This window comes from Zophobas morio, unplaced genomic scaffold, assembly GCF_036711695.1.
Source record: "Zophobas morio isolate AGI-343-1 ecotype UQ-CSIRO unplaced genomic scaffold, CSIRO_AGI_Zmor_V1 ptg000016l, whole genome shotgun sequence".
Taxonomy (NCBI): domain Eukaryota; kingdom Metazoa; phylum Arthropoda; class Insecta; order Coleoptera; family Tenebrionidae; genus Zophobas; species Zophobas morio.
The window spans coordinates 743,951-764,519 of NW_026972121.1; the positions used below are offsets into that span (position 1 = coordinate 743,951).

General features: G+C 35.4%; 2 protein-coding genes across 2 annotated transcripts in view; one reads left to right on the top strand and one right to left on the bottom strand.

Annotated features, from left to right (window-relative positions):
* The window catches only part of LOC135129479 (acid sphingomyelinase-like phosphodiesterase 3b), a 266,257-nt gene extending 248,274 nt beyond the window's left edge, over positions 1–17,983 (bottom strand). Inside the window, exon 1 of the mRNA XM_064056628.1 lies at positions 17,682–17,983. Within this exon, the coding sequence (XP_063912698.1) occupies positions 17,682–17,751 (70 nt within the window). The 5' untranslated portion in view covers positions 17,752–17,983. The remainder of the gene's footprint in view (positions 1–17,681) is intronic.
* Positions 801–2,179, top strand: LOC135129548 (CAAX prenyl protease 1 homolog). Its single transcript, XM_064056715.1, has 2 exons — positions 801–920; positions 964–2,179. Exons 1-2 carry the CDS (start codon positions 828–830, stop codon positions 2,140–2,142), a joined length of 1,272 nt encoding a protein of 423 aa, XP_063912785.1. The 5' UTR covers positions 801–827; the 3' UTR covers positions 2,143–2,179.
* Positions 17,984–20,569: the final 2,586 nt, after the last annotated feature.

A 20,569-nucleotide genomic window follows, 5' to 3' on the forward strand; every position in this document is an offset into this window, starting at 1 on the left:
CTTAATGCGTGTTGACACACACGTGCGATTTTTTTAATAAAAGAGCAAATTTTCTTGAACAATAAAAACGCAAATCAGCGCAATTCCAACAATTGCGCGAAATTACACCCCGAAACTAATTATTAATTAAAATTCAAATGGAATCTCGGTCACCTTTAAGTCTCCCATTTCCCGTTCCACAATCACGGGTGTCATCTGGAATTCTTCTAACGTGACCGAGTCCCTGTTTCATTAAACTTTATTTTTTCAGTCCCTTTCATTTCCACCGAAATAACATTAACCGAAACGAAACTCGGCCAGTTTATAATTGGAACTTGTTCGTGCTTGTCGCAATTATTTAAGAAACAACGCGTATGACGGAAATGTAACGTTTTAATTTCGCGCTTTTTTTAAGTAAACACTCGAAAATTTATTATCTGCAGCCGAGGCGCATGCAAATGGAGAAATATAAATATAAGTCACATTACGACGATTAAACGGGCGAACACTCAAGTTTATGTAAATTTGTTCTTTGCAGGAACTAGTTAAATATTTGTTCCAAGTTGCAGATTTAATTGGGAACGATTCTTACGGCTTCGGTTTTTATGAGAAGTTGCGCCGTTATTTACGGACGTTATCGTTATTTTAGTGTTCGATAAACGACGAGATATGTTTTTTTAGGAGCTACAGCGGGCTCGTAAAGAACATTAATGAAATGAACAAGCGCTCGTCTCAAATAAATCTTTCCCTCTGTTCTGATAAACTCTAATCGATGACGCCATCACGAACATATTTCTATAGTTACGGAATTAAAAGATGAGTGTCGTTTTTGACGTTCATCATTCCAAATGATTCCTTTAGACATTGTGGGTCTTAAACACATTGTATTGCTTTCAATATGGATCGACTACCTCTGGGAGCAGTATCTTTGTGCCCGCCAGGTAACTTCAACGTTGTTGAAACACAATTCTAATTTGTTTTTAGTACCAGAAATCTGTCGTCGTGGTGGAACAACCAATTATCTTGAAATCCGCCATGACCAAAAAGGCGTACGACAAAGCAAGGACGTACATGCTGAAACGTAAGCGTTTCACTTTCGTCAAAGACTTCGTCCATGTTATAACATCGTCGATCATCATTGTCTACGAAATCTTACCCATGTCGTGGGCGCACGTCGCTTCGTTCACCCACTTGGACGAAACCTTACGAAACAGCATCTGGTACCTCGCTTTCACCACATGTCTATCTATACTCTATCTCCCACTAACCATCTACGAAGTTTTCGTCATTGAATACCGCAGAGGAGACGAATTTCTGGCTTGGCACAAGTTGAAAACCTTCATCTGGAGCCAAATCATCCTCATGATCATTTCATCAGCACTCGTGATGGTCATTCAACGAGGCGACGAGGTGTTAATCCAGCTCTGGATAACCCTCTGCGTTATAATCTTCCTCGTCGGTACTCTCTACCCTCTGCTAGCGCCCTCTAAGTTCCGCCAACTCACACGACTGCCAGAAGGCTCCCTACGCACCAAAATCTTCAACCTGGCCTCCGATCTTCACTTCCCGCTCAAAGAAATCTTCATCGAGGAACGTTTCAAACGACCGTCGTGCCAAATCATCTATTTCTATGGTGACTCAATCACGAAAAACATCGTCTTGTGTGACCAACTCATCGCGAAGGACGAAGGTGACGGTTGCAGCGACGAAGAAATTCTAGCTCTGGTTGCGTACGAGTTTTCCCATTGGTACTACAACCAAGCGTTCAAGTACGTGGTCGCCTTGGAAGTCAACCTCACGTTCTACTTCGGCGCTTTTTACTTCCTATTTAAGAACCCACAGATTTATCAAACTTTTGGGTTCGTGGAAGAGCGACCAATTCTCGTGGGTGTGTACGTGGTACTGAAGTACGCGATGGGTTTCTACAGTACCATTCTGAGTTTCCTCTTCCTGCAAGTATCGCGGTACTTTATCAAGCAGAATGACAGGTTTGTGACGAGGATGGGTAAAGGCGAGGAACTCGTGCGAGCTTTAGTACGACTTGAGAAAATGAATTCGGCGTTTCCGGTGTACGACTGGCTTTATTCGGCGTGGCACCACGACAAACCAGGTTTGATAGAGAGGATTGCGAACATACGGAATGATGATTTTAAATTCGAATGATTGTCGTATTTGCTGAAATAAAATTCTTGTGTTGTAATTTTGTTTTATTCTTTATGCTGAACCTCCCGTCGGACCAACACCACACTGATTAACGTTGCGCTGATTTCCATAATTGATGGAATAAATTTTTTGCGCTGTAATTTTTGTTTCGTTGTCACTTTCACAGACGTATTTCGATAATGTCGCACTCGATGAAACGTCGAGAAAATTGCTTAATGGCAATCCTTTTGAATTCCCTCTAGGTCGACATTAAACCGTCTAAAATTATAATCGAGTTTGTCATTCGAAAATTACGCACAATTGAAATTTTAATGAATTTACCTTAGATTCTTCTCTCTTGAATGATTCCGCGCATAAATTTTTAACAGTCCCGACTTTAGAATTCTTTTATTGTGTAGTAAAACATTGCAGTTTGCATGAATTATTAAAGCCAACCCAACTTTGGCGAATATTTTGGTCTAAAGCTTTTATAAAGCTTTAATAATTCACGACAACGCAAACGTAAAATATTTTAATTCGCAACCAGAAACGTTCGTGTTCCGCTTTTTTCTTCACTTTGTTAATTTGTCATTTGCTTGAGTGCTTGCACATAAACAGTTTAAGCGAAGATAATCCGCTTGTTTATGTTCACACTTTGTGACGGTCTCATTTGTCTGTTTCATCATTTTAAGCAAAATCCTATAATTTCTTCGAAACTTAGAAATCCACTTATAAATAAAGCTCTCGTCCTACTTTACTTTAATTAAAGTTTTTATTAGTCGAGCAACTTCGACGGCGTTTTCAGGTAAACGCACATAGTTATATCGGATTATCGATCGGAATATTTTACACATTTTTTGTTACGTTTTGTTAAATATTAATCGACACGACTCACGGACTGTTATTAATGTAAATTACAACGTGTTGTCTGACAGATTAATTACGAAATTCCTGTGACAGACTTCATAACGAACTCACCTGAAATAATATTTAACGTGCTCCGCCAGATCCAGAATGTCGTGTCCCAAAGCAAACGAATTACCAGACTCCTTAAACGCGATATCGAAAATGTAAAAAAGTTTAAAATCTGAGATTTTCTTTTAACACGGGTCATACAATTTTTGATAAAACAGATTGGTTTTAGCGCCCCGTGCAAACATTAAAAAAAAATCCGTGTAATCCTGTGAAGAGCCGGGAAGTTTGAAACCTCGTCGAGTTTTGCTTAAGAACTTTTTGTCGCTCTTATATTGAATTTTTTTTACATTTTTGCAATCTCGATAAGTTAGGGCCTCGTTTCGCCGAGTTCTGCCACGTTGGTGTTCTGTCTCATTCGCAGGAGGCTGGGGGAATATATGTATGGGGCGAACAACATAATTTGTGATCAAGTCGTCGTTGAAAAGAATTTGGCACACCGATAAATTGATTAATTTCAGCTAAAATTGTCGAAAATAAAACATGTATATTTTGTATTGTTTAGTTTGTGCAAAAATAAATATTGATACTTATAGTAGCGGCTTTATTAAAATTACCGCGGAACTACAGTGTTAAATAAACTACGAATTTCTGCAAAAATGTATGTAGTTTATTCGGTCGATGAATGTTTAACGTGTGATGAAAATAGTGTTTTTCAATTTAACAATCGTGTGTGTTGCACTGTAACACATTTTCCTGTGTTTCCGAATAAATGCTTACTTACGTACTTTTTCTCCGTTTCAAATCACTAAAAGTGATTATATTTAAACTGTGGACACAATATTTCCAGTTTACTATACGTTTTCGTAACATAATGCATTCGAATTATAGTCAGTGGCGGCTTGTGAGTGATTAAAATATGATACGAATTCAGAAAAACGGGCTCTACAAGAATTCTAAAAATATATAGTATCGTTAAAAAAACTGGTTGATAGTTACTTAGACAGAACTTCCCTAGCCCTCAAAGTAAAGTCGAGCAAATACAGCTTCGAAAAATTATTACCAACTTTAACTTCGAGAATTCTTTTTTTATCATCTTTATAGTCAGTTTTTCCATATATATATATATTTTTTTTTGATAACGTCATTAACATTTTATTCATTGTGAGCAAAGAGGCGGAGCTTAATTGCAAAATCCTTATTTTTCTACGAGAAATTATCATTTCAAACATATTTTCAAGTAAACGTGTTGTTCAAAGAAAATTTTTAATTAAAAAGGAAAGCCATAATTAAGCTTCGTCCTTCGGCTTACGACGAATAAAAACATTCATCACAATTGAAATAGGGCGGCTGGGCGGGGTTTGTATTTTGCATTTTTTTTTATGTGCACCTAGTTTTCTATTCATAACAAGAAACTGAAAACTTGTTTAAAATGGTAAATTTGTAGAGAAGTGTGGAAGACAAAATTTGCCATTTTAAACCTGTTTTTAGTCTTTTGTTGCGAAAAGTATGTACTATATTAAGAAGAAAGAAAGTCAAATCATAAGCCCCGCCCACCCAACCTGTCTCAGTTGTAACGATTTTTCTTTATTCGTTGTGAGCAAAGAGGCGGAGCTTAATTGCAAAGTCCTTATTTTGCTGTGAGAAATTACCATTTGAAACATGTTCTTAAGTAAACACGTTCTTCAAAAAAAGGTTTCAAGTAAAAAGGAAAGCCAAAATTAAGCTCCGCCCCTCAGCTCACGCCGAATAAGAAAATTCATCACAATTGAGATGAGGGTGGCTGGGCGGGGTTTGTTTTTATCTTGAAAGGGAACTATATCTATTTAGTACTAATAGACTCCTTAGAGTTTTGGAATATTTTCACAAATTCAGTTAAATGTTTAGAATTAAATTAAATTTTTGGAATTTTTGAAATCTTTACAGTCTCCAAGACTTATAAGATAATAACTAGGTTGTTCAAGCCTTTCAGTGCTTTTAGGATTTATAAAAATTAAAAAAAGCATTTTTCCGATCTTTACTATTTTTAGGTCTTTAAGATTTTTGCAAGTACTAGCTAAGATACAAGTGATTTTGGCAGATGACATACCCTCTAAGAATAAAGAGGGTGGGTGGGCGGGGCTAATAGCTGCCAAGATAAGACTGATTTTGGCAAATGAGATATTCTGTAAGAAAAGACAGGGCGGGTCTTTCAAACCAGTGAAAACTTTGGAAAAGTGGAGTCCAGTAATCCAGACAAAAAGTTAAAACTAACCCCACCCACGTCCGCTTTTGCATTTCATTGGTTTTTTTATCAGATGAAAACTCAATTTAATTTTGTCAAGCGGTCGAATCCACGCTTAAAAAATTCGATGTGGCCCCGCCCACCCACCCGGGTTTCCTCCTGATCACTCATTCTGTTGGACAAAAGGGGAATTTTATAGTCATAAACAACAAAATCTAGACAAAAAACGTAAAACTAATCCCCCCCACCGCTTTAGAATTTCATTGTTTTTGTTTTTTGATTAGATGAAATCTGAATTTTACTATGTGAAGTGGTGAATTAGACCTAAAAAATTCAAAGTGGCCTCGCCCACCCACCCTCTCTTTTTTTAGAGGGTATGTCATTTGCCAAAGTCAGTGTCATCTTAGCAGGTACTAGCCCCGCCCACCCGCCCTCTCTTTTCTTAGAGGGTATCTAATTTACCAGAATCAGTCTTACGGTAACAAGTACTGGCCCGGATCCCCGTCCTCTATTTTCTTAGAAGGTATGTAATCTGCCACAATCAAACCAGTGGACTCGTAGCTGCTAAGATAAAACTGATTTTGGCAGATGAGGTACCCTCTAAGAAAAGAGAGGGCGGGTGGGCGGGGCTAGTAACTGCTAAGACCAAACTGACTTTGGCAAATAACTTACCTTCCAATAAAAAAGAGGGTAGGTGGGCGGGGCTAGAGGCTGCTAAGATAAGACTGACTTTGGCAAATAACTTACTTTCCAAGAAAAGAGAGGGTGGGTGGGTGGGGGTAAAACTTGCTAAGATAGAACTGGACAATAGGGGTGGGTGGGTGGGGCTACGTTTGCCCATAAAACTAGAAAAAAGCTGAACTTTTTTACTTTTACAAAAAATGATTACGAGCTTACTTATTGCACAAGGCAGAAATTTTGAACATCTTCTGTAGTGTTTAGTTGGTTATGCTTTAATGGATTTTTCTTTTATTTGTTTTATTTTGGTGCGTGCAGTGCTGCCAGATTTTCTTTATAAATTAAAGACTACAAGGATTTGAGAAATTTCAAAATATTAAAAACAATTAGAGAAGCCAGCAATTTAAAAATTCTAAAGGGATTGTTCAGTTTACCTGAACAGGGGTTTGGGCGTAGCTAATTTGTTCACCCTACTCCCACCCGTTTTAGGGTAGTTTACCTAATTTTGTTATTTCATGCTCTCGGGGAGTCGTCGAGAAGTATCGAGAGGGTAAAGACGTGCCGACCCGAGAGACCGGCAATTTATATTATTTGTGCGTTATTAAATAAACCGTGTAACTAAAAGGTGATTTTTATTTCGCGCAAAACAGGGATTTCAGGGATTTCAAAAATTCCAAGTTCCAAATATTTAAAAATTGGAAAGATGATAAAATTCCCAAGATCTAAAAATGCTTATTTAAAATTCTAGAGATACAGAAGTATCTAAAAGTAATGAAAATCTGAAAGCTCTAAAGATTATAAAAATTCTAGTGATTCTAGCTTCCAGAGATTCTAAAGTTTCCAGTGATTTGAAAGATTAAAAACGTATAAACGTTAGTTTTACCTTTTCGTCTAGATTCCAATGTTTATCAATATAAAACCCACTTTTTGTCCAATAAAATGAGTGATCAAGAGGAAAATCTGGTGGGTGGGCGGGGTTATTTGAATTTTTATAAATATGTACCTAAATTCGGTCACATGAACTTTTTTGCTTTTACAAAAAATTATTACGAGCTTACTTATTGCACAAGGCAGAAATTTTGAACATCCTCTCGAATTTTTAGTTTTCTTTTTTTGGTTTTATTTTTGCTTATAATTTATAAATGTGTGTTATTAATGTTTTTTTATTTCATGCACCTGACCTGTCCTAACTTCTCTACTGCCCCAAATAATTTTTTTTAAACAATTCTGTGAATATATAAAAACTACAAAGTACATTATTGAAACAGTTGTATTTTGTGAAACAAAAATTAATAATAATTTTCTTATTTATCTACAAAATTTTTATAGCGAGCTATTTTGACGAAACTGTAAAAGTTGTTGTATTTCAATAAGCGTTTTTGGAAAAACGGTAGGAATTTTCGAAGAAACGAAGCCGAAAATGACTTCTGGATATCGAAATCTATAAGAAAATGTCTTCAACTACTTTTCAGATATAATTGAAAAATGATCGAACATATCAAAATTGCCAAAATCAGCCTTATCTTATCAAATACTTGCCCGGCCCGCCCACCCTTTTGTCATTCTAACTACTAATTTTATTTCTTTTCGGTGTAAGATCACTCATTTCATTGTGATTGGATAAAATCAATCACTGAAAATTAGACAGGGTGGGTGGGCGGGGCTAATTATATTTTTCTGTCGAGTAGAAGTGGAAACTAATAATAGAATCTAAGATATGGAAAAAGTAAAAACAAAACACTAATCGTAACTTTTTTTGTTATACTATCTGCTATAAAATTTAGTGCTTATTTCATGCACCTGACCTGACTCGACTTAAATTAATCACACCTGTTGTGACTTCTCTATTGTAACAAATAAACAAATTTTAAATATTTCTGTAATTTCATAAAAACAACGAAGTACATTCTTGAAACAATTATATTGTTACGAAATAAACCCATACGCCACCCCAGTATGACGCCTATGGGCTCTAGTATATACGAGGACAATGACTCATGGTCTGTGATGGCGGCCGGAAAAGAGCTAGATTGCGCCTAGAAGTGGTGACAGAGACCTCTGAAAGGACCTTTCGGGAGCAGTTATAGTTGTCCAGACAACGAGAGCTGAATTGTGTCCAACGAGCGTCGAGAGAACCCAGTGAAGTTGAGCCGGAATTATTTTGTACATAATCGGTCTGTAATTAGTCGTGTAAATCTGATTTATGAAAAAATAGATGGTTGTGTTTTACCCACGCCGATTTTATTCACCCTTTCAACGTAACAGTATTTTGTGAAACGAAAATTAATAATAATTGATTTTTTATTTACAAAATTTTTATTGCGAGCTATTTTGACGAAACTATAAAAATTGCTGTATTTCAATTAGCGATTTTGGAAACGCGGTAGGAATTTCCGAACAAACAAAAATGCCTTCAATTAGTTTTCGAAAATAGTTGAAAAATAGTTTAAAATGTCAAAAGTGCCAAAATCAGTCTTATCTTATCCAGTACTAGCCCCAGCTTGTTTATTAATAATAATGACCACTGGTTGTTAACGTTATTTTCAAAAAAAAAATAAATAAAAGGTGGATTTCAGTCACCGTTATTACTAAGAAAAGTTTTTCTTTTATAAAATTAAGGACAAGGATATTAGAAATTTCAAAAAATTAAAAACAGCTCAGAAACCAGCAACTTAAAAATTCTAAAGGGATTTTAGGGTGGGCGGGGCTAATAGCTGCGAAGATAAGACTGATTTTGGCAAATGAGATACTCTCTAAGAAAATAGAGGGTGGGTGGGCGGGGCTAGTAGCTATTAAATTAATCGTTACAGTCTCCAAGACTTAACAAGATAATAATAAGTGTCTTCAAGGCGTTCAGTGCTTTTAGGATTTATAAAAATTAAACAAAGCATTTTTCCGATCTTTACGTTTATAGGTCTTTAAAATTTGTGTTTTCTGTTCTTAGACCCTTTCAAGACTTTAAAGCCGTTAAAATCTTTAGTGTTTAGAGTATTTAGTCTTTAGACTCTTTAGTTTTTCCAATGTAAGGAAATTTTGAATATTTTACTAGGAGTTTTATAAAGCCTAAAATTTCTGCAATTTCTAGGATTATTCCCCCAGGTTCTTTAAAATTTTAAAGATTTTATTGGGTCTTGTTTATATTTAGAAGATCAGAACTTTAATATATAATCTTAAATGTCTTTACATTCACAATTTCGAGTGTATGTAATCCGTGAAATCTTTTATTTTTTTTAAACCACTGGGAACTTTGGAACAGTGGAATCCAGTAATCCAGACAAAAAGCTAAAACTAACCCCACCCACGTCCGCTTTTGAATTTCATTGGTTGTTTTATCAGATGAAAACTCAATTTAAATTTGTCAAGTGGTCGAATCCACGCTTAAAAAATTCGAAGTGGCCACGCCCACCCACCCGGTTTTCCTCCTGATCGCTCATTCTATCGGACAAAAGGGGAATTTTATAGTCATAAACGACGAAATCTAGACAAAAAACGTAAAACTAATCCCGCCCCACCGCTTTTGAATTTCATTGTTTTTTTTTTTGATTAGATGAAGTCTGAATTTTACTATGTGAAGCGGTGAATAAGACCTAAAAAATTCAACCGGTGTTCTTTTTGGTCATTCATTTTATTGGACAAAAAGTGCATTTTATATTGAACAATAGTGTAATCCAAATAAAAACGTAAAATTAACCCCACCCACCTTCGGTTTTGAATTTCATTGGCTTATTTGATTAAATGGAAATTTTATTTTGTCACGTGACCGAATCTAGGTATTTATAAAAATTCAAAGTGGTCCCGCCCACCCACCCGATTTTCCTCTTGATCACTCATTTAATTGGACAAAAAGGGGGTTTTATATTGATAAACATTGGAATCTAGACGAAAAGGTAAAACTAACGTTTTCAAACCACTGGAAACTTTAGAATCTCTGGAAGCTAGAATCACTAGAATTTTTATAATCTTCAGAGGTTTCAGATTTTCATTATTTTTAGATACTTCAGTATCTCTATAATTTTAAATAAGTATTTTTGGACCTTTTGGATTTTTATCAAATTTCCAATTTTTAAATATCTGGAACTTGGAATTTTTGAAATCCCCAAAGTCCCTTTAGTATTGTTCAGTTCTATCTTAGCAAGTTTTAGCCCCGCCCACCCGCCCTTTATTTTTTTAGAAGATAGGTCATTTGCCAAAATCAGTCTTATCTTAGCAGCCACTAACCCCGCCCACCCACCCTCTCTTTTCTTGGAAAGGAAGTTATTTGCCAAAGTCAGTTTTATCTTAGCAGGTACCACCTCCGACTCCCACCCTCTATTTTCTTAGTGGGTATGTAATTTGCCACAATCAAACCAGTGGGCTAGTAGCTGGCTCGATAAAACTGATTTTGGCAGATGAGATACCCTATAAGAAAAGGGAGGGCGGATGGGCAGGGCTAGTACCTGCTAAGACAAAACTGACTTTGGCAAATAACATACCGTCCAAGAATAGAGAGGGTGGGTGGGCGGGGCTAATGGCTGCTAAGACAACACTGAGTTTGGTAGATGACAGACCCTCTAAGAAAAGAGAGAGTGGGTGGGCGTGGCTAGTATCTGCTAAGATAAGACTGATTTTGGCCATGAGGTATGATTTAAATAACGTATCCTAAGAAATTTAATTAAATTATTATAAGAAAAGACACTAGAGGCTCCAAAGCACTTTCAAATTTTTTCCAAACAGGTCCTTAAAATGGTTTTAAATTAAAAAAAAAACGAATTCCCAAAATTGACTCAAAAACAGGTCAGCTCAGAATTTTCCAAAAATAGAACACCAAAGTCCCCCCAAATTCTTTTAAACAGTTTACAAACAAAATTTTCATGGGCTGCGAAAATAATACACGATGACATTTAAAGCTCAAAAGATTTTTTCAGGTTCATCCAGCCACAAAACACCCGATTCGTTCGAATTCTAGATCTAAAATTAACTGCGAACATTTTAATTTTATCAAATTATTATTACAAAAACAACACAACTATAGCTTTGTACATTCTAACTGGAGAGGTCATTAAACCTGGTATTAACTAAAAGTTTTATTACTAGTTATTGTGATAATGAATTTAGTTGTTAAACGTAACAAAAGAACCAATTGTAAAATCATTATAACTCCACTAAAGTGTGAGAAGAAATTTTTTGGCTATTTTTCCCAGACGCACCAATTTCATACCTGATATTGGCAAGTAAAGTGGCGACAACAATTTGACAAAACATTTCTATTTTTTTAAGTCGATTGTTGGCTTTCAAATAAATAAAACTTGTGAATTTCAAAGACACTTGAACAAGACGTAAACATGGTTTCGGTCCTGACAGTGAATGTGATAATCTGGAGTTCACTTCATAACTTCGTAATATTAACTGAGTGACAAACGACCGAATTAGACTCGAACTAGCTCATATGTGCGAAATGAATCAATTTGAATCTGAATCAGATAACAAATAATTGGAAAAATTATAAAGAACTGGAAAATAGTATGGACTTTTACGCAGACTTGTTTTTTCAAAAGGCCTAGTTGACTGGTTTTGGATATAACAATTACAGATTCAACAGGCACCAGAATAGCAAGAGACACAGATGATAATCCAGATTCCGTAAAAATTGTGAGCTGAGTGTAGTGCGATTATTCGTACAAAAAGGCTTTGACATGACAGCGAAAGTTTTAAATACACAAAAATTCATGCAGTTGTGTTGTCCATATATTCGGTGGTACACTACACAACATAAAAATAAAGCATGAAGATTTGTTAATGCAGGTGTTTTAGAAAATGTGGATAATGCAGTAAGGCGAAGGGCTAGGTTGTGTTTCCCGCTTCCCGCATTTGCTGTAATTTTAAGTTAAAATTGTTTAATAATTCAAAATGTAACAGTACAAAATGCTCGAATAAATTATGAAGAATATTTTCTTATTGTTTGTTTTCTTTTACTTTCTAGGACTACCACATTTTTCCCACACTTATTAAATTTTCTCAGATTTTCTAAAATTTATAGATCTCTAGAGATTAAATCTTTGGAATTTTTTGAATCTCTGGAATCTTTACAGTCTCCAAGACTTATAAGATAATAATTAGGTTGTTCAAGGCTTTCAGTGGTTTTAGGATTTATTAAAATTAAAGAAAGCATTTTTCCGATCTTTAAGATTTTTGTAAGTACTAGCTAAGAAGCAACTGATTTTGGCAAATGACATACCCTTTAAGAATAGAGAGGGTGGGTAGGCGGTGCTAATAGCTGCCAAGATAAGACAGATTTTGGCAAATGAGATACTCTCTAAGAAAAGAGAGGGTGGGTGAGCGGGGTTAGTAGCTATTAAATTAATCGTTACAGCCAAGACTTACAAGATAATTATAAGGGTCTTCAAGGCGTTCGGTGCTTTTAGGATTTATAAAAATTAAAGAAAGCATTTTTCCGATCTTTACGATTTTTAGGTCTTTAAAATTTTTAAAATCTTTGGCATTTTAAGAGTTCACGCGATTTTAACAAGTTTTAGAATCTTTGGCTTTTTGGAATTTCTCTAGAACCTTTAGAATCTTTCAAGTATTCGAAACAGCATTTTAGCTTTTGATCCCTTAGAGTTCCTAGACCCTTTAAAGACTTTAAAGCCTTTAAAATCTTTAGTCTTTCCAATCTATGGAAATTTTGAATATTTTGGGAATTACTAGGAGCTTTACAAAGCCTAAAATTTCTGCAATTTCTGGGATTATTACTTCCCCCAGGTTCTTTAAAATTTTAAAGATTTTAATGGATCTTTTTTATATTTAGAAGATTAGAACTTTAATGTAGAATCTTAAATGTCTTTACATTCGCAATTTCTATTGTATGTAATCCGTAAAAGCTTTTATTTTTTTTAATCTTTCAAACCACTGGGAACTTTGGAACAGTGGAATCCAGAAATGCAGACAAAAAGCTAAAACTAACATTACCCACGTCCGCTTTTGAATTTCATTGGTTTTTTGATCAGATGAAAACTCAATTTAATTTTGTCAAGTGGTCGAATCCATGCTTAAAAAAATTCGAAGTGGCCCCGCCCACGCACCCGGTTTCCCTCCTGATCACTCATTCTGTTGGACAACAGGGGAATTTTATAGTCATAAACAACGAAATCTAGACAAAAAACGTAAAACTAATCCCGCCCACCACCGCTCTTGAATTTGATTTTTTTTTTATTAGATGAAGACTGAATTTTACTACGTGAAGCAGGGAATTAGACCTAAAAAATTCAAAATGGCCCCGCCCACCCACCCGGTTTCTTTTTGGTCATTCATTTCATTGGACAAAAAGTGCATTTTATATTGAACAACAGTGTAATCCAAATAAAAACCTAAAATTAACCTCACCCATCTTCGGTTTTGAATTTCATCGGCTTATTTCATTAGATGGAAATTTTATTTTATTTTGTCACCGAATCTAGATATTTATAAAAATTCAAAGTGGCCCCGCCCATCCACCCGATTTTCCTCTTGATCACTCATTTTATTGGACTAAAAGAGGGTTTTATATTGATAAACATTGGAATCTAGACGAAAAGGTAAAACTAACGTTTATACGTTTTTAATCTTTGAGACCACTGGAAACTTTAGAATCTCTGATTTTCATTATTTTTTGATATTTCAGTATCTCTAGAATTTTAAATATTTTTAGATCTTTAGGATTTTTATTATCTTTCCAACTCTTAAATATTTGGAATTTGGAATTTTTGAAATCCCAAAAGTCCCTTTAGAATTTTTAAATTGCTGGCTTCTCTAGTTGTTTTTATTTAATTTTTTGAAATTTTTCAAATCCTTGTTAATTTTATAAAAGAAAAACTGACAGCACTGCACGCACCAAAATAAAACAAATAAAAGAAAAATCCATTAAAGCATAACCAACTAAACATTAGAGAAGATGTTCAAAATTCCTGCCTTGTGCAATAAGTAAGCTCGTAATCATTTTTTGTAAAAGTAAGCGAAGTTCAGCTTTTTTCTAGTTCTATGAGCAAACGTAGCCCCGCCCACCCACCCTTCATCATTCCAGCGACCACTCTTAATATTGTTCAGTTCTATCTTAGCAAGTTTTAGCCCCGCCCACCCACCCTCTCTTTTTTTAGAGGGTATGTGGTTTGCCAAAATCAGTGTTATCTTAGCAGGTACTAGCCCCGCCCTCCCGTCCTCTCTTTTCTTAGAGGATATCTCATTTACCAGAATCAGTCTAACGATAACAATTACTAGCCCCGACCCCCACCCTCTAGACCAATCAAATCAGTGGGTGGGTGGGGCTAGTACCTGCTAAGACACCACTGACTTTGGCAAATAACATATCCCCTAAGAAAAGACAGGGTGGGTGGGCGGGGCTAGTACCTGCTAAGACAACACTGACTTTGGCAGATGACATACCCTCTAAGAAAAGAGAGTGTGGGTGGGCGGGGCTAGTATCTGTTAAGATAAGACTGATTTTGGCAAGTGAGGTATGATTTAAATAACGTATCCTAAGAAATTTAATTAAGTTATTATAAGAAAAGACACTAGAGGCTCCAAAGCACTTTCAAATTCTTTTCAAACAGGAATATCTAGGAGAAGATTGTTTTAAATTTTTCAAAATTGACTCAAAAACAGGTCAGCTCAGAATTTTCCAAAGATATAACACCAAAGTCTCCCCAAATTCTTTTAATCAGTTTAGAAAAAAATCTCCATGGGCTGCCCAAACAATACACGATGACATTTAAAGCTCAGTAGATTTTTTCAGGTTCATCCAGCAACAAAGCACCGTAATTTTATCAAATTATTATTACAAAAACAACACAACCATATCTTTGTACATTGTAACTGAAAAGGTAATTAAACATGGTCATGGCCAGAATAATTTGACAAAATATTTTTATTTTTTTAAGTCGATTTCAAATAAATAAAACTCGTGAACTATGCTTGTGAATTTAAAAGACAGATGAATAACACGTAAACATGGTTTCGGTCCTGACAGTGGATGTGATAATCTGGAGTTCACTTCCTAAGTTCCTAACATTAACTGAGTTGCTTATCTGGCAATATCCATGTGACAAACGACTGAATTAGACTAGAACTAGCTCATATGTGCGAAATGAATCAATTGTAACTAATCTGAATCAGATAGCGAATAATTGGAAAAATTATAAAGAACTGGGAAATACTATAGACTTTTATGCAGACTTGTTTTTTTAAAAGGCCTAGTTGACTGGTATTGGATATCACAATTCCAGATTCAACAGGCACCGGGATAGCGAGTGACACGGATGATAATCCAGATTCCGTAAAAATCGTAAGCTGAGTGTAGTGCGATTACTCATACAAAAGGCTTTGACATGACAGCGAAAGTTTTAAATCGACAAAAATTCATGGAGTTGTGTTATCCATATATTCGGTGATACACTACACAACATAAAAATACCGAATAATGTCAAATTAGAAATCAAACATTTTGAAACGAAATTTTAAGTCCATTTTTAAAGGGCTAGGTTGTGTTTACAGAAGGGATTGCCGCTTCCCGCATTTGCTGTAATTTTATGTTAAAATTGTTTAATAATTCAAAATGTACCAGTACAGAATGCTCGATTAAATTACGTAGAATATTTTCTTATTGTTTGTTTTCTTTTACTTTCTAACGAAATGAATGAATTTTGAAGAAGTGATAATTCATTTATTTTAGAGTTCGCGTCAATAAAGTCTTATTAATTATTAGTATTATCATTGCTTTGATTTGTATTTTGACAAAATACGGGCGGGACGTTCTCTATAGAAAACCGCGTCAGTGAGCAAAGGTTCTTATTGTTCATTAAGTTTGGAAAGCGCGAAGTCGGTATTGTCGAAACCAGAGAAAGATAAAGAGAGAGACAGAGAGAGTGCAGAAGAGAGTTCTAAGTTCTATTTTCGCAAGTTGCAACAGTTCCACAACACAGCAATAAAATTATTCCCTATCATTGGGCAAAACGCCACCGTCCAATAAAACCTCATTGCGTCGAGTTTAGTCCTTCTGCGGTTTCATTTTCTCGATATCCACACACTCCGAAACTCGTGAAATAGCAATTAGTACAAGTTTTAATTAAAAATTTCGCATTTCGCGTTTCCAGAAAAACATCCGCCAACCTTAAAATAAATTAATTAATTTCTAATTTAAATCCACTGCTGTTTTCTACCACTTCACCGCATGTTTTTCATTTTAAACAACGCAAGATTTCGGCTTTTATAATTCAATCGGCGAAATTATGTGGAAGAGTGGAGGCGTTCTCTCAAACAAATCTCCTAGTTTAATATAAATGACGCGCTTAACTTTTATTGGAAGTGAATTGATCGGAAGAGTAACTAATGTTTTGGGCGGGATTGAATGTCGGATGCCAGATTTAAGCTCTGGGATGGGGTTTTTTGACGGAGGGACTAATTTATTTGTCGGTGATTGTGCGAAATGCGGTTTCGGACGGAATGTGCCACATTTCGCTGAATACTAAACAATTTTATGCTGTCATTTACGCGTAAACATTCCGAAATTCGAGGTGGGGCTTCAACCCTCACGCAAACCGACAATGCAACCCCCGAAGCCACTTAATTACGGAACACCGTGATATAGCGGAATGGATGCTAGATGTAGGTAATTAATAACAGTCTGGCGATTTTTCAAGTCGTCTTTTGTTGAACCGAAAACGCGTTTTTTAGGAATGTTATTTCAGGCTCTCGTCGAACTAATTAAAAATGTGCGAATTTTCGTGGCGCCAGACTTGCCAGTGTTGACACAAGTTAGCAAGAGTCGTCTCACTCGATGTGGTTGTTTGTATTAAAAGCAAACTTTAAACAGTTTATGCAAGTTTAACCTTAATTATTCATGAATTCTTAGTTAAGAGGTAAGGCTCGACGCAATTCATATTTATAAGGAAAACGAAGCAAAACTTACAGTTCCACGGAATTATACGAATTCAAACAGGTACAATGTGAGTCGAGACAAATAACTCAATTTGACTGAGCTGCTCTTGCTCGAACAAATTTCCAGAAACAGCAGCAAGACAAGAGACGGGGCTTCGTCAGAATTGTTAATTAGTTACAACAAAAAATTATTTTGTTTTTGCGTCGTGTTTTCCTGTTGGCAGCGTCGAAAGTTTACCAAAGAGAGTTTAGCTGAACTTTTTTCATATTAAGTTAAAAAAGTTGAATACTTTGTGTCGTGGACAATGAGAGCCGGTTGGATGGATTTCAAATGCGAATGCCGGTTAGGAGAGCTTTTTGCGGAGCTTTTTTCGCGCCGAGGTAAAATGAAAAGGTCGGCTGCGCTTTAAAGGGAGTGATGATTACACTTAACGAAAACGGCGCCATATTACGATGTGTTTCTCACAGATAATGTCATTTAACTCCCACGCAATCCATTCATCCACGTAGAAACATATCTCGAGTGTCTGAACTTCGAAGAAGCCAAAATTCTTAGCAAAACTTTTTTCATATCGAGTTAAGGAAGTTGCAAACTTTGTTTCCTGCCGTAGTTGGTTATATATCAAATAACAAACTCGATGAATAAAATACCTGTTACATGTTTCTTGCCGAAATTGAAGAAACAAAAACGCGCCTTTCGCTTTTATTGGAACAACGCGAAAATATCGCCGAGCTTTCACTAATAAAACTACTTTCCACTTCGTCTTATTACACCTCGAATTAAAAATGATGATAGTGTTAAACACTCGACTTCGCTCTTTTGAGGTAAGCGTTTAGTTTTAACCGTTGAACTGTCGCTCACCTATCCTCTCGTAGCTTTCTCTCCCAGCGGCCGCCACGAGGATGAATCCTTGGAAATAAACCCACCACATGCTCACTACAACACCGTCAAACTTTCACTCACTGTCAAAGTAAATTTTCCAAATTTCTTCGAGTGTTAATCGCGCGGAAAAATCAGTGGAAACAACACTCGCGCTATCCTCTCGGTAAACATGTTAAGATTGTCGACTCGATCTAGATCGTCGATCCGCGATTGTCGAGCGTCATCAGAGCGTCGCCGGCGTCGGATATCAACTGAAATGCCGGAATCATCGTCGAAACGACGCGTCGCGACGCCCTACACTACGCTTGTGCGAAACTCGGGTTATGATTTACTGGCAATTTCTTAATTGCCCTTTGGAAATGTTTTAAATCAATACGGTTTTGTGGCCTTTTGTGGACCGGGAAAAAGATATTCTCGTACTTAGGGGGAAAAACCGAAGTTGTTGATGTTTGTATGATGTCGGTTTGTTGTTTGGTCGTAGTTTCTTTTCAATCTGGATTTTCGGGCTTGTTTGTTAATAATTTTAACGAAATATTTCAATTTCTAACGAATTATGTTTTCAACAAACCTATTGTCGTACCGTTACACCTAAGCTCCAGTTATTTTAATGTGAGTCATTTCAAGTCCAACTTTAGCAATTCCGGGCCCAAAGTATTTGCTTATAAAACGCCATTTCTCTCTCGTCATAAACGGTTAAGTCGAAGACATGACAAAAACATTTCTTTATCGCAGCCAGGACTTTCAACAAGGAATGAAGAACAGGAAAATCTAAACACTCGAAGGTCAAGAAATGGGAAAATCAAAACATGGATTAATTGAAAAATCGAAAAATTGAGAGTTTATGAAAGTCAAAATAGGAAAATTAAAAAATCGAAAATTTGACAAAATGACAATTGAAGAAAAACAGAAAATCTAAAACCGGGAAGTCGAAAAATCAAAAGATTAAGAAATCGAAACATTTGAAAAATTCGAGAACTTGAAAAATTCAAATATCGAAGAACTGAACTGAAAAATCCAGGAGTCAAAAATCGAAAAGTCGAAGAATCGAAATATTGAAAAATCCCAAAACTGAGATATCGAAAAACTGAAAAATGAAAGAAAAACTGAGAATCTAATAAACCTGAAAAATCCGAAAACTGAAATATCCAAAAACTGAGAACCTAAAAAGTCGAAAAATTGAGCAATCGAAAAATCCAAAAAAAAGACTCTAAAGACTTCAAAGACTCTAAAAACTCTAAACACCCAAAGATTCCAAAGACTTAAATATTCTAGAAACGCGAAAGATGTTAAAGATTCCAAGACTTCAAAGACTCTGAAAACTCGAACAACTCTAGAGGCCCTAAAGACTTCAATACTCTAAAACGCTCAAGCTGCTAAAGATTACACTAACTACAAAAACTTAGAAGATTCTAAAAACTTCAAAGACTCTAAAAATTCCAAACACTCCAAAAATTCCAAAGATTACAATGATGCTAAAAAGATGCTAAAGATTTTAAACATCTTGAACATTATAAAGATTCTAGAGATTCTAGGTATTCTGTAGATGCTAGAGATTATGGATTTTGCAGTTTCAAGGAATTCAAAGGATTCAAATCGTTCAAAGGATTCAAGTAGTTCAAACGTTTAAAAAAGACTGAATTGATTCTAAAGGATATGAAAATTCACGCGAGTTTAATGATTATGATTCTGTGAATTCTAAGAATTCGGAGGATTCCAATGATTCCAAAGATTGCAAAGATTCAACGACTCAAATTATTGGAAGGATTCGAAAGAATCATCGAATTCATAAGATTCTAAAGACAACGACGATACGAAGATTGCAAGGAGTCGAAGGATTCCCATGATTCAAAGGATTAAATTCTGAGGATTACAAGAATTCCAAGGGTTTGAAGGGTATGAAGTATTTCAAAGATTTTAAAAAATCCAGAGGATTAAAAATGACCAAAGAATTCAAAGGATTCCAAACATTCAAAGGATTCTAAAGAATTCCATGGATTCCAAGGATCCTAGAGACTTGAAAGTTTCTAAAGATTCTAAGAATTTAAAAAATTCAAGATTCAAGCCATCCAAAGGATTAAAAGGATTCGAAAGATTGAAAGGATTCTTAAGATTCCAAAGATTTCAAATATTGTAACGAATCAAAGGATTCAAACAGTTCAATTGTAAGGGTTCTAAGGTTCTAAATCATTCAATTTATTAAAAGGATTCAAAACATTCCAAGAAATTAAAGAATTCATAGCAGTCAAAAGAGTGAGAGGATTCAAAGGAATTTAAAAAATATAAAGATTTTGAGAATTGTGATGATTCTAAGGATTGGAAGAATTCCAAGGATTCCAAGTGTTATACAGATTTTAAAAAACCTAAGGATTGTAAGAACTCTTAAGTTTTCAAAGTATTATCAAAGGACTCTAAAGATTCCAAGAGTCTTAAGGACTACGTTTCAAAGATTTTAAAGATTCGAAGGACACCAAGAATTCCAAGTACATATTCTGAAGATTCCAAGGATTCCAGAAATTCTAAAGAATCTAAAGATGTTAAAAATTGAAAGAATTTAAAAGAATTCAAAATTCTAAAGATGATTAAGATTCTTATTATTCTACGAATTCGAAGGCTAGAAAGGATTCCAGGAACGGTGAGGATTTTAAGAATTTCAAAGATTCCGAAAATTTCAAAAATTCTAAAAATCTATGGATTCTGAAGATTATAAGGGTTCACAATATTCAAAGGAATCAAAAAAATCCAAGGGTTATGAAGATTCTAGCGATTTTAAAAATTCGAAGACGAATTCAACGGATTGCGAAAATTCCAAGTACTCGCTTCCGACGGTTCCAAGGATTCCAAAGATTCGAAAGGTTCTAGAGAATCTA

What these genes read in the sequence shown, in the direction of transcription:
- LOC135129548 (XM_064056715.1), top strand. Translation starts at nt 828, where the DNA reads ATGATTCCTTTAGACATTGTGGGTCTTAAACACATTGTATTGCTTTCA. An exon ending in AGTATCTTTGTGCCCGCCAG is followed by an intron (nt 921 to 963) that starts GTAACTTCAACG and finishes ATTTGTTTTTAG; the next exon opens with TACCAGAAATCTGTCGTCGT.